At 42.2% G+C, this 14,014-nt stretch overlaps 1 protein-coding gene across 1 annotated transcript in view; it reads left to right on the forward strand.

Moving 5' to 3' along the window:
- The window catches only part of ITPR1 (inositol 1,4,5-trisphosphate receptor type 1), a 320,526-nt gene that overhangs the window by 103,942 nt on the left and 202,570 nt on the right, over positions 1-14,014 (forward strand). The window contains exon 5 of the mRNA XM_069476048.1: positions 10,637-10,752. Coding sequence (XP_069332149.1) covers positions 10,637-10,752 — 116 coding nt within the window. The remainder of the gene's footprint in view (positions 1-10,636; positions 10,753-14,014) is intronic.

Genomic DNA, 14,014 nt, shown 5'->3' on the forward strand with positions numbered 1-14,014 from the left:
CTGAAAAAACATAGCATGTTTTTCCAGCGATGGAAATCAGACACTGTTGGTAACCTTTTAAATGAAGGGAAAACTTGTTTTTCCATTATTAGTAAGATCATTCTTCTTTTCATGATAACATGAAAAGTATTTCATTTTCATTTTTTATTGAGGCTCTTCATATGTATGTGTGTATGTGCGCCTAAATGTACAAAGCTCATGTATAGCTTGGTGGAATTTTGCAGACCTATATGCCCACATGCCCCCCACTCAGACTGAGGTAGGGAATATTTCCAGTCCTCCAGAAAGTGCCTCTTCCCAGAAAATACTGCCCCTCCCTGCCGCCTGTTGTCATTATAGATTAGTTTTGCCTGTTTTTGAACTTTATATAAATAGATTCATTCAGTATAAGTGAACTCTTTTTTTGCTTTGGCATCTTTCACTCTGATGATGTTTGTGAGATTCGTCCACGTTGCTGTGTGTAGCAGTAGCTCAGTTTTTCTTGCAGGGAGGCCTCCTGCGTCGCAATGCAGTATGAGTTTCCATTAGCTTATCCCTCCTGTCATTCCACAGCAGCTGTGTTCATTGCTTACCCTGGGCCAGGACCTGTTTGAAGGTCTTTAAGAGAAGTAGTTAATGTCATCCTTTAAGTTAATTTGTGAGTTAGCCCTTGTGGTTTAGGCAAGAAACTAAAACTGATAGAGGTTGGGTAATTCCCCTCAAATCTTATGGCTGACATGTGACAGAGCTGGGGTTTCAGCCCAGTCAGTCAGATTCCAAATCGGTGAACACTTTAATGCTTCCAGATCCAGATTTTCTGTTAGTTGCATGACGTACAACCTGAGCTTCCACACGGGACGTGTCCCGAGGGAGGAGCTGTTGTGGACACAGAGAGCTTTCGTCACCTGGATGAGGCTGCTCAGAGCAACCAGGGTGGAAAGCCAGGTCTCCAGATTCCTTGTGTCTTATTTTTTTTGGCGTTCTCTTTGGTGATGGCGAAAGCCTTTGTTTCCATTGCCAGCAGTGTGAAATACGTCTTATCAGTAACTCTGCAGTTTAGCTGGGACTCTTGGTTGGGAACTGGTTTGTGACTGCCCTTCCCTGGGTGAAAGCTGATTCATGCTCAATAAGCCTGGCCAACAGGTAAATAAAAATGTAATCACCCAAGGTAAAGTAGGTCAAAAAGGAAGTTTCTATGTGTATTTCCAGTTTATTAAGGTGTTTGTGAGTGACGGTCCTGCAGGCAGGAGCAGTAATGATTAAAGACAGAGGGCGGCAGCCTTGGGTGTTGTCAGCCTGGGTTTTCTGTTTAGAGAAAGCATCTGATTATCTGAAGTGGGAAAAAATTACCTCGTTGTCCTTTGTCTCTTAATAACAATGTCTACATTTTTTGCAGGCAGGTAATGGAAGGTTTATTTGCCAGCCCCAATTGGAAAATGTCACTTCAAAAGCCTACTGTCATGGCTTGGGAAATGTGATTAGCATGCAGCATACACAACAGTGTTTTACTGGTTTCCTCTTCTAGTGAACTGGAGTTAATTACTTGGTCGTAGAGCGCTTTTGTTGGAAATTTGAGCAGGTTTTCCTCTTGCTAACTGCTGTTTTAGGTTGTTCTTCCACCTTGAGTATCCATGCATTTATTCATTGGCCCCATATTTACTGAACGTACTGGGGACAAAATAAGAAATAAAGCAGTTAAGCCCTACTCACATGAGGTAATATGGTCTAATAAGTTTGAGTTGGAAAAATTCTTAAAATATGGCTTATTTTATATTACCCTTCACTACTACTTTTACATCTTAACCCCCTTGGTGGGGAGTTAATACTCCTCTTTCTTTATGTTAATCACATTATCTTTTAATTCTGAAATTTTTATTCTGTTGCTTCTTATGCTCTTCAAAAAAAAAGGCAAGCTATGCTCAACGCTTAAATTTCTTATATTTGTAGCTCATAGATATTGCCCCTTGATCTCACCCTATGTAAAATTGCATTTATATAATAAATGCTGACTGAATAAAGAATTTTTAAAACAATGGTAGCTTGTTGATTGTTTTTTTGGTCAATGAGATAGTTTTGAAGAGTTCAAATTCGGTAAGAAAAGGGACTGTGTCTAATTGCTTCAACTCAACCAGTGGATGGGGCCAGGGGATGGTGTGTTAAGAGAGAATAAAATGGATTATTTGTTAACATGAAGGACACACTGCAGCAGGGACTGGCTAGGTGCACAGCAAATACATTTCTTCTTTCTGAGCACACAGCTGAACTGTGTTTCTTAGCTCTTTGCTTGGTGGTGGCGTCATGTGATTGGTTATGCTGACGATGCATGATGCAGGTGTTGTCGCCTTCAGGTCTGCGAGAGCTGGTGTGCCTTCTCGTCACTCCCTTCCCCAGAACGGCCTTCTGCGTGTGGATGTATGAGGTCTGGGGACCTGTGTGAGGATTTCTTGGGAATGTGGGCCCCGGGGCAGAATTGCTGGATTGTATGTTCTAGTTGTGTGTGTGTAGTTACTTTGACTCATGCCAGGTTGCCACCCACAGTGGCTACACTCATCAGCCGTGCAGACAGGTTTCTACGTCCCCATTGATACCTGGCGTTATCCAGTGTCTCCGTCCGTTTGTGCTGCTATAACAGAATTCCATAGACTGGGTATTTTATAATGAACAGAAATTTATGGGCTCATGGTTCTGGAGGCTGGGAGGTCCATTATCAAGGCACCAGCAGGTTTGGCGTTGGGCGAGGGCCTGGTTTCTGCTCCCAAAATGGCGCCTTGAACACTGCATCATCCAGAGGGAAGGGATGCTTTTGCTCATATGGCAGAAGAGAAGAAGAGTGAGAGAGACCCGCCCCTGCGAGCTCTTTCAGTTAGGCAGTAAACCCACTCATGAGAGGGGAGCCCTCTAATCATCTCCTAAAGGCCCTACTTCCCAATACCATTATGCTGGCAATTAAATTTCAACATGAGTTTTGGAGGAGACAAACATTCAAACCATAATATCCAGTTTTTATTACCTTTTGTCAGTCTGTAGTTGTAACGTGATTTCTCAGCAAGAATTGAACATCACTTGAGTACCAAAAGGTAGCTTAAAAATTTGCATATTTTCATTGGTGCATGCATATCCTTTCAACAGCCCGACATGAGGCGTTGAGGGGGATGGAGAGTAACTGCTTAATAGGTACAGGGTTTCCTTTTGGGGGTGGTGAAAATTATTTGGACTGGATAGAGATGATGGTTACACAATGTTGTATGTGTACTAAATGCCACCGAATTGGTCACTTCAAAATGGTTAATTTTATATTATGCAAATTTCACCACAAAAAAGTCAAATATTGACAAAATACAGAATAAAAATAACAGTCTGACATCTCACGCCTTCTCACTTTCCCGAGGCAACAATTTCAAATATTTTAACATTTTCTTCTGGTATTTACCACTGTGTTTCTAGGTGACGTGCATCTCTTGATGTCTGTAGATTAATCTATTTTAAATACCATTTGTCAGCTTATTGTTTTTATAGATGAAGTTGGCTTTATGACACTTCTTTGTTCTTCCTCCATCTTCCCATTAGATTTATATCCCATTTTGGGGGGGGGGTGCTAAACCAATACTCAGTCTTAATATTTTTATGACCATGTAAATATTGTCTGCCATGGAGCCAAAGACACTGGATTTTAATATGCAGCTTTCCCCTGGCGTTAGTGGTAGTCTGGGTTTTCTTTATTTGCATAACCCTCTATAGCATTTACTCAGTCTTCCCTCTCTCCAGAAACCTCACTGTGTTTTCCCTGTGGCAGATGGATGGGAAGATCTGTCCCTCTTGTGCCTCACCACTGTCTTCTGTCCCTGGAGTCCTTTGTCTCTCTGCTCCAGGTTGTGGTGGGGTGATGTGCCCTGCACAGTGTCACTGTGGGACTTTCTTCACCTGATCTATTTGTGACACCGATGACCAGAATTAAGAGTACTATCTCTGCCAAAGAGCAAGGGTTGACATTTGAGCTGGTCCAGGACAACCTCTTTGATAACCAAATGACTGTTCACCCAAAACTGGAGAGGATAGTTTTTTTTGAGTACCACTTCCAGCAGCTTCTTGGTTTTGTCTTGACTGTACTGTACTCTCGTGCCTTGTTAATTTAATGCAGTTCAGGATTCTAGGTTGAGAATTATTTCCAGACAGGATTTTGAAGACACTGCTCTATTATATTTGAGCTTCCAGGGTTGCTGTGAGATATCTCATGTTCTTATTCCCTTTCTTTTGTTTGAGCCTATTCTTCTTGCTGGGGGCCTTAAGGATCTTCTCCATGTCCTATCAGTCTGAAGTTTTGCAATGATGTGTGTGGGTCCTTTTTTCCTTACCTTATGCTGGGGAGTTTGTGGGTTCATTCAACGTGGGGAGTCATGGCCTCCAGTTCTAGGATATTTCCTTGTATTTTTCTTTGATTATTTTTATACCTTCCATTTCTTTCTCTGACATTCCTCCTAGATGTTGGGCCTATGGATTAATCTGTTAATTCTTTCTTATTCTTTTCTTTCTTTCCCTTCCCTTCCTTTTTCTCCCCTCCCCTTCCTTTTTCTCCTCTCCCCTCTCCCCTCTCCCCTCCCCTCTCCTCTCTTCTCTTCTCTCCTCCTCCCCTTCCCATTTTCTCTGTGTTTTTTGTTTGTTTTTTACTTTCTGGGAAAGTTTCTCAACTTAGTTTCCAACACTTAGTACCTTTAAAACTTTTGGTCATTGCATTTTAAATTTCTCAGAGTTCTTATTTGGGCACATTTTAAAATTCCATGCCTTTTTTTTTTTTTGCTTTATGATTATAATTTCCAATCTTACCTCTGAGGATATTAATTATAGTTTTTGTTGCTTTCTTTTTTGACCATTTCTTCTGTTCCTTGTAATTGTCTCTGTTTCCTCAGTTATTTGTGTCTGTTGTTTCATATCTGTCTTTAATGCTGGAAGATTTTTATCACGTGTCCTGCTGACCTTGGGTGCCTGGTGAGGTTTGAGAGTGAAGCCCACAGAGCTGATTGAATGCTCTGTGGCCATGGGCTAGGGCTTGTGGAAAGGTGAGTTTCACTCAAAAGTGATCAGGCAGCAAGCTGTTTTCCTCATGAGAGATCCTCCAGGGGCCAGACAGACAAAATTGAGGATGATATCATTATTATTATTGTTATTGTTATTTGACAAGAGGGAAAACATGCTTCCACAAATTTTTTTATTGGTGAGATTTATAACTTTCTTTATGGAAGCTGAAATTTGAATTTCACATAATCTCACATGTCATAAATATTACTTTTTAAAAACTTTTTTCCAACTATTTAAAAATGTAAAAACCATTCTTAGCTTCTGATCCATGCAGAAATGGGCTGCGGTGGACGAGATCTGGGCCTTGGGCTGTAGTTGGCAGACCGGGTTCTGGATGCTCGGCTGGAGAGGGGCCTGGCTGGGGTGGAGCCTGTGCATCTTCCTGTCCTACGTGTGGATTTTCATTTAGTCCCTTTATTTCTGTTTCCATTCCTCAGTCCTACATGCCTTCACTGTACTCGGTCTGTGCAGCTGCAGAGCCTCGATGGTCCATTTTCTCCAGAAATTCAGCCTCCTGCAGGGTTCGAGAAGGAATAGTTGTCTTGATTGTGTGGGGTGGGTGGACATGGGGAGATAACTGCTTTTCTCTGTGTTTTCAGCCAATCTCCCCCTGCAGGCTCCTCCTCCCGCTCGTGCCCCCCATGCTGCCTGGAGCCTCCAGTCCCTGAGCCCTTAGGGCTCTGCAGGGCCAGTTAGTTGCTTCTTATCGGTGCCCCTCTGCAGAAGCACAGGCTTCGCTTTGCTTCATCTGCCAAGTTCCTCCTCCATCCTCTTTCCGTCTTCATTTATTGCAACGTGGGAAGATGGCTTTGGGTTTTCTAGAAGATGGAGTTGGGTTTTTTGTTTCTATTTTCCTTGCGTTTTTGTTTTGTTTTGGTTTTGGAAGAGGGTAAAGGAAGTAGAAAGGTCTTGATTCTGCCCTATGAAAGCTTTGAATCACGTTCAAGCTTAGATTAACATACTGTTTATAATTGAGGAGGGAGCCTGGGGGTCTCCCTAGTCCCCTATGGATTGCCGCAGTGCATTTGTAATGCTGACTTCCTCAACTTTACTCTCCTCTCCAACTCCCCTCCTTCCTCTTCTCCTTCTGCTCCCCATCCCCTGCACCCTTAAATAACTGACTGTTCTCTATTTTCGTCCTGCTGGTTGATGGACGGCCTACCCACTGCTCACCGCGTCAGTGTGGATGTTTCCGTAGGCATCTCAAAGTGACACAGCCAAAATGAAATTCTTGGTGTCCACTCCTCTCCCCCAAGCCCACCCCTCCCCAGCCTTCCCTTCTTAGTGGGCACCGTCACTACTAGAAAGCTCCCTTAGATGCATCACCCAGACCAGGCTCTGACTGTGCCTGAAGCCCTTGAGTGCTCTCCCACTGCTTCAGCAGAACTCAGTCCCCCTGCGTGGCCGGCACACCCTGTGCGGTGCACCCTCTGCCCGCCTCTCACCGTGTCTTCTGCACCTCTCGCTGCCCGACTCCTGCCAGGCCCTCTTTTCTGTTCAGTCTACCAATCTGTCGGGATTTTCCTCCACCTCAGGGCCTTTGCACTTGCCATTCCCTCTGCCTGGAAGACTTTGCCTCAGATTTTTATCAAGGCTGGCCCCTTCCTTCCCATCCTGCACCCCATGTCCAGAGGCCACAGGCCCAGAGTTGGCTTTCCCGATGCCCCTGTGGGAAACACCACTTCCCCGCCTCAGCCGCACTGCGTCCCGATACAAATCTTGCCTGCAGAGTACTTTGAACATGCTGTACTCCAACTTGTAGGTTTGACTCGTTCGTCTCTGTCACTAGGAGTGTATCAAGAAACTTGTGTGGCTAGTTTATGTTGTATGTTCAGCCCCTAGTCCTGCACCTGCACAGAGTAGGCATTTTAATAAATAGTAATTGAACCGGTGATAATTGGAAGTCTAGAACGGGAAGTGAACTTTAGAGGACGTATCTGCGATTGTTTCTGGAGCCCTAGGGATTGTAGCTCACTTAAATCACTAATTCAAGCCCGTGGTTGTGCTCCTACTGTTCCTGGGCCCTGGATTGCCACAGCATACCAAGCAGACAGAAGTCTGTGCCCTCAGGGACCTTACACTCTAGAGGTGACAGTTGTAGAGATGGGGAGGAGGGTGTGGACACAGTGGAGTTCAGCGGTTCCAGCAGCTTTTACTCTGATAGTCACTGAGGTGGATTCCTCCAAAGGTCTACTGACTTTTCTGCTCTCTCTCGTCCCTCTGCGCCCATCCCAGAGTGCTTGGAGTATACCTGTGTTTCACTTGCCCCCATCTTCTCTCAGCGGTGCCCCACAAGTCCTGCCTTGATAGTTCAGCTCCTCTACCCAGCACAGTTGAGCGTGCTCCCTCCAACCAGGCTCCACACCCCCTTTGCACACTGGAAGATGCCTGTGGCCTGTTCTGTCCAGTTTCTAGCCCACCCAGCCCTTTAACATGTAACCCAGCCCCCCATTAGCTAAACTCTCCTTTGCCAACTCAACGTGGCATATGCTAAAGCTTTGGAATATTCCAAAGTAGTTTTTTGAAAGCTTAGTTTAGCTTATTCCTCAAAGGCCTGAAAGAACATTTATCACCTAAGGTACTCTTTGTGGCATTTCTTTGGGGCGAGATCAAACCACAGTGCGTGTGTGTGTGCGTGTGTGTACACACAGATACCTACATGTATACATTCTCCCCTCCACCGGAATAGATGGTACTCTCCTGCTGGATTTCCTGTTTCTGTATATTTATATTCTTAGTGTTGTATTAGGACCCAGTGGAAATTTAATTTTCCCTGCTGTTCCATCCAAATAGCAAAGGACAATATGGAGCCTCCAAATTGGAAAATTTAACCTTACATTTGAATTGCTTAATTTAATTTTTACTTTGAATCAGTTGCTAAGCAACTGGGAAGACAGGGCAAAATCAGCAAGGCTAATTTAGTTCTGTTACTAGTATTTGGCATCTCTTATATTTACATAGACAGTTGGTTGTAAATACACTTAATCCAATGCAATGCTCTGTTTTGCCCAAGGAGATTAGTTGGTATGGAAGTTACAGGAAGGCTTTGGTGGATTGACAATACTTAAATTCACACTCTTACCTTGGGTGAATGTAAAGTTATCTGAAGTTTCGAGCCTGTGATGTAGCCCGTTTCTTTGTTAGGTGAAGTGCTTGACTTGGTTACACCGTGAACGGTTGTAAAATGGTACTTTCCATTGTATGTTATCTCTTGGCCTCATGGACCCAGCCTGATTGTTCCCCAAATCAACTTTTAAATCAAGTTTTTTGAATGCATACCATTTAGCTATCATATGAAGTATGTTGGAGGAAACAAAATAGGTCATTTTACTGTCTATATCTTACATCTTATGATTAATGAAAATTGAAATTGTTAACCTCATTTGGTCCCTAAAGTAAGTCATATGTCAAATGTTAATGCCGGTGACTTAAATATTTTTTGATACTTTTTAAAAGTCATGTGATTTCAAGGAAGTCATTCTGGCCTAACCCAGATGCTACTCTCTGTCCTGTGTCAAAGATAGGAATTTAATGCTGAGCAGTAGTGTCACGGTGGTGTGTGATCATTCATGGGGTGAATGGAGGGTTCACGTATGTTGAGCTGATAGAAAAGCTGTGTCTCTTGCCGTGATGTCATGAAGTTGGCACTGATACAGCAAACGACCAGCACGTGTGCCTTTCATAAGAGGTGGAGAGAGCAGTCCTGTCTTTTAAACTGGTCTGCTGCTGTGCCCTTTGTTCTGTAAAGTCCTGGGCAGTATCTTTCATATGCAGTACAAATTACTTTCAGTAGATGGATTAGATTCTTGATAAAGATGGATATCAGTAGTCTTATATGTACTGTATTACTGCTAGTGACCAGGTGGAAATATTTAATGATGAGGGAGATTATAAGAATGGGAAAAGTACCTGTTACTCTACAATTCAATGATACTTTTATTTTATTTTTTTTTCCCTGACCAATGTCAGATTATTTGTGCAGTACATGGTAATAGTTCATTCATCCTTAGAAGAAAAAGTGATGTGAATTAGAGGAAAGTCCTAGTGTTTATGTACTTCACAGCAAATGAATTTTTTTTACTTTGAGATAGTTATTTGGCTAGGGCAGTAAAACTAGGTATTTACCTGTTCAAGGTCCTTTAAGGGAATCTGTTTTTAATGAACAGATAAAAATAAATGCACAATTAGTAATTTCCTTAAGAGCTTGTTCTGACCTACTTTCAGGGTGCAATTTTTCTGAATCTGAATATTCAATTCAACTTTATTAATTTTACTCTACAAGTATTTACTGTTTGAAAACCCAGTGTGTCAAAATGTAAACGTTTCAAGGGGTATGTCAGTTTTAAACATTAGTTTCCTAAAGCAATTATTTGTTGATGGCATATCCCTATCAAAAAATTTGATGACTGAGGCAGGAGGATCGCTTGAACCCAGGAATTCAAGACCAGCCTGGGCAACATAGTGAGACTCTCATCTCTAAAAATAAATAAAAAAATAAAAATTTTTAAAAATTTAAAAAACTTGGCATCTATATTCCTAAACTCTGTGTGTATATTTTAAAAAGTTATATACATGTGTTATTGTACTAATATATTATATACATTATAAAACAAGCAAGAAAATAGAAGTTAGTAAAAAAGATGTAGTGCCCTATTATTCATGATGTCTTCACATTATTAATACCTAAGGCACATAGGTGCTTTAGGGTCATGTCCATCATTAAAGACAACATTTTAAGTGATTTTCTTTATGATTTTTAACTTCTGGGGGATGTTTTCCAGATCCAATTAGATCATCATTCTCTTTTCCTTATATTGGCTCACAGGCAGTATAAGGGAAGGGTTGCTTCTGCCTTTTTTGTTTGCTGGGGTTGCATCACTACTATCTTTGATGTTTTGATTTCTCTGCGGAATTCTTTTGAAGCCACTCATCTGTGTTGTGAGGGTTGGTTATCTACACAAGATAGTGCATAAAGTCATTTAAACCCAGATGTGCTAACTGGAAGCACATAGAAATGCACTGAGAGTGAGGGGACAAGGGCACAGACTCTCCAACGCGAGTTCAGATGCTTTCTTCCGCACTCTAGAGGGGCATGTTGCAGATGACCCTCAAGAGACCACTGCCCTACGAGTCCCTCCAAATAAGCTTCTGTCATTTTTTTCTTTAAATTCAATAGAACTGAGGAGAGTTGGATTTGTATGAAAAATAATTTTAGCCGTTGTTGTATCCAGTGAGGACTATTTGTCCTTACGTTTGCCCGTCATAAAGTAAAGGAGATAACTACGGGATAGTATTAAGAGCACTGGATTTGGACACTGAATTCCACCTCTGCCACCACCTAGCTCTGTGGCAGAGTGATTGACTTTCTGGCAGCCTTGGTTTCCTGGTCTGTAACCTCACACAGTGGTGGTGAGAATTAAATTTAAAAAGAGAGATTTGTAAAAGGGCTTTGTACCATCATTTAGACTTACGTATAATGTGATGTATAATGCCTTATATAAGTAACAGTGGAAAGCCTGTTTTTCATGTGTGGCGTGTGCATACACCCTCGGTAACAACTTTGCTTTGTTTGCTTCTCTTCCAGACTGCCTCTTTAAGCTATGTCCCATGAACCGCTACTCCGCCCAGAAGCAGTTCTGGAAAGCTGCGAAGCCAGGGGCCAACAGCACGACAGATGCAGTCCTGCTCAACAAACTGCACGTATGTTCCGTGAGGGCTGGCGGTGCGCGCGAGTCTCCAGTGGCCACTTGGGTGGTGTCTGAGTAGATGATGGTGGGGACGGGTTGTGCAAGCCTGCTGCCTCTAGCTCTAGGCTTTCTCACTTTCTAGTGTGCTTTCATAAAGGGGAGAAGGGGAGCTGACCCTGGGGAGGGATAGGTCCGAGCCATCGTGCGATGTCTGGAGAGTTGCTCTTTTCTCAGCCCCTCCCTATTGCAGGGGTAGCTTTGAGTAAAGAAGTGGTTGTGAGCACAGACTCTGGAAGCAAACTGCCTCGACTGCAGTCTGGCTCCACTGCTCCTTAACTGGTGGTCTTGGGCAAGTTACGTAGCTATTTTCCAACTCTTGTTACCTCATCTGTAAAATGGAAATAACAGCATCCACCTGAGGAGGTCATTGTGAGGATTATATAAAAGGAGACATAAAAGGCACGTGAACAGTGCCTGGCACATAATAAATGCTTTATAAATTTTGGCTACTACCATGGTATAATATTTACCCTATTATTTGGCATATAAGAGATGTGCTCATTCTACTGCTGATACGCTGTGTGATCATAGCATTTTTTGGAGCCTCTCTGAGCTTATTTCACCTTCTGTAACATGATGACGTAATTATTCTATTGCCCTGCACTCTGAGGCTAATCTGTGTTGACATTTTCTGAGATGTTTAAGAGGACGTGACATACAACCAATGTAGTGGTATTGAAATTGCAACCCATTTCCTGTTCCCCCCACAGACCTGCTTTATTTTTTCCCTTCATCTATCATGATCTTTCTAATATACTGTATTTACTGACTGTCTTCCCCTGCTAGAATGTGAGCTCCGTGAGGGTAGAAGCGTATGTCATTTTTGCTTGTTGGTGTAGCGCTCATGCCTACAGCTGAGCTGGGCACATAGCAGGCAGCCACATGTTTCACCCAAGCAGCAGTGATGTTTCCTGGGGCTCAGTGATGACAGCTGAAGACCTATCGGAGCACTGAGGAGCTCATGGGGTCATGCATCTCAGCGTGCTCTGTCACTGACTCGCATGTGGCAAAGTCCCCGCCAGCTGCGACTGGGAAGGCGGGGCTCGTGTGGAGGGACTCCTTCCTTCAGTGGATGCTGTTTCAGACGAAGTATGAGAAAAGCCCAGGTTCCTCACCTGCCCTTACAGTCTGGTGTGAGCACACGGAAGCCGTCACTCCCGTCACACCTAAAATGAAATCAGGACTTTCAGTCGTCATCTACGAGATCGCACGTCCTGGACCGTGTCGTCCCCGCTGAGGCTTCTGAACTTCACTCCAGCCATCCGAGCTTTATTTTTCTTAGCACCCCAGACTCTTAACAGCCTCATGACCTGTGTGCTCTCAATTTGTCCTGTTTAGAACATTCTTCTCCTGGCTCTTCCTAAGCTGGGACCTTTGCATCATTCACATCTCAGCTGAAGTGTCATCTCAGCAAGGTCCCCCCCTCCCTTATTTAAGAGATGTCTTGCTTATTTTTCTCCCTTACAGCACTTTGTTTATGTCTTTCTCAGCACTGATCATAGTCTGTAATTACATTTAGTAGTTTCCTTGATTATCACATGTCACTCTTTAGAATGACAGCTCCGCAAGGTCAGGGGCATCGTCTCTCTTGTTCACTATTGTGTCTCCAGCTCCTATAAGAGTGTCTGGCACGTGGTAGGCACTTAAGAAATATTTGTTGTATCATGAATGAACACTGTGCATGCTAGGTGCTGCAGATGGAACTGTGACAGTCTTAACCTGCTGGGAGCTTAATATTGAATAAAGAATAAAGAGGTAGTGACAAGGCATTGTGACAAGTGCTATATTACAGGGCACACCACCCGAGGCTACGGAAACACTTAGAAAGGGCACAATATCTGACTTTGCTGGAAAGGGGGGTGATACAGTAGTTAGAGGAGAAGGCTTCCTGGAGGAAGCAGAATGTGATAAGTAAGCCCCAGTCTAACGTAGCTGTGGGATTTAGAAGGCAGAAGAAGAAGAAACAATGGAAACAGAGTCTTGGAGGCTAGAGATTGCTTTGGAGACTTTAGGAATTGCATCATTATGATGATGATGATGATGATTATATCAGACATACTCAATCTCAACAGACCCATTGCACCTTCTTAGCAAATATTATGTAACTTTATGAACATGAAATAAAATTCATAAATAATACATACCAAATTTAACAAAATAAATTGTAAAGGAGGAAGAAAAGGAAAGTTATAAATTGTATACTTTCATTAAATTAATGCTCAGGGATGATTACCCTAGAAGACATAAGGAAGTAAATGCTTGCATCTATTTGTTTAAACCCCATGAACGAAGCAGCTATAGGCTGTGACCGATGCAGGTATATGATATTGGCAATACAAAAAGTGTGTTACTTGTGACGTGATTTTCCAAAAGAGTTTGGATCATAATCCCCAAAGACATAATCCCAGATGATGAAATCTCTAAAGATCAAATTCCAAAAGTCTAAATCCTTAAGTCCAAAATCCCTAACGTCTAAAATCCCAAAAATCCCAATCATAGGATAGTTGCGTCATATTAGACCAGCTCTTATGGACTATCTCCATGCAATTGCTCATAATCTGTTCCTGTAATGTACTTTTTCATATGTTGACTTTTCTTTTCTTTCTTTTTTAGTTTTCCCCCCCACTATTTTAAATTGTCAGCATTATTTTTTACAATTTGCTTTGCTGCATGTTTCATCTTCATATCAACTGGCTGCGCACAGTTACCATCGGTAGTGATATGCGTTCATACATTTCCCTTTCTGACCTATTTCTTGATGGACACGGTTTGTCTGCTCATAACCCATGTGATTGTTAATATACTTGCATGTTTATGCTTGCAAAAACATGTAGTTATTGCCTATTATATTTTGTAAAATGGCCTAGGAAGTGTTTTGTTGTGTTTTTATGTTTCTCCAATAAATCCCCTTTAAAAATGTAAATAAATATTTTTTAAAGAATTTTAAAAATTATTTTTTCCAGAATTACGTTTTTTTGGGATTTCTATCTTTTGGGATTTTAGATTTTAGGGATTTTGATCTTTCAGGGTTTCAACATTCGAGATTACGGTGTTCAGGATTGTGTCTTTGGGGTTATGATTGGCTTTCTTTCCAAAATGGTCAGCAGCTCTTGGTAATATTATAAAGAATGCAAAGTACACCTTTTTTCATTAAGTAGTTCTTGCATTTTTGGAAAAATTAACAATACTAGTAATAAAACCATGCTTTGTGTTGA

This window comes from Eulemur rufifrons, chromosome 7, assembly GCF_041146395.1.
Source record: "Eulemur rufifrons isolate Redbay chromosome 7, OSU_ERuf_1, whole genome shotgun sequence".
Taxonomy (NCBI): domain Eukaryota; kingdom Metazoa; phylum Chordata; class Mammalia; order Primates; family Lemuridae; genus Eulemur; species Eulemur rufifrons.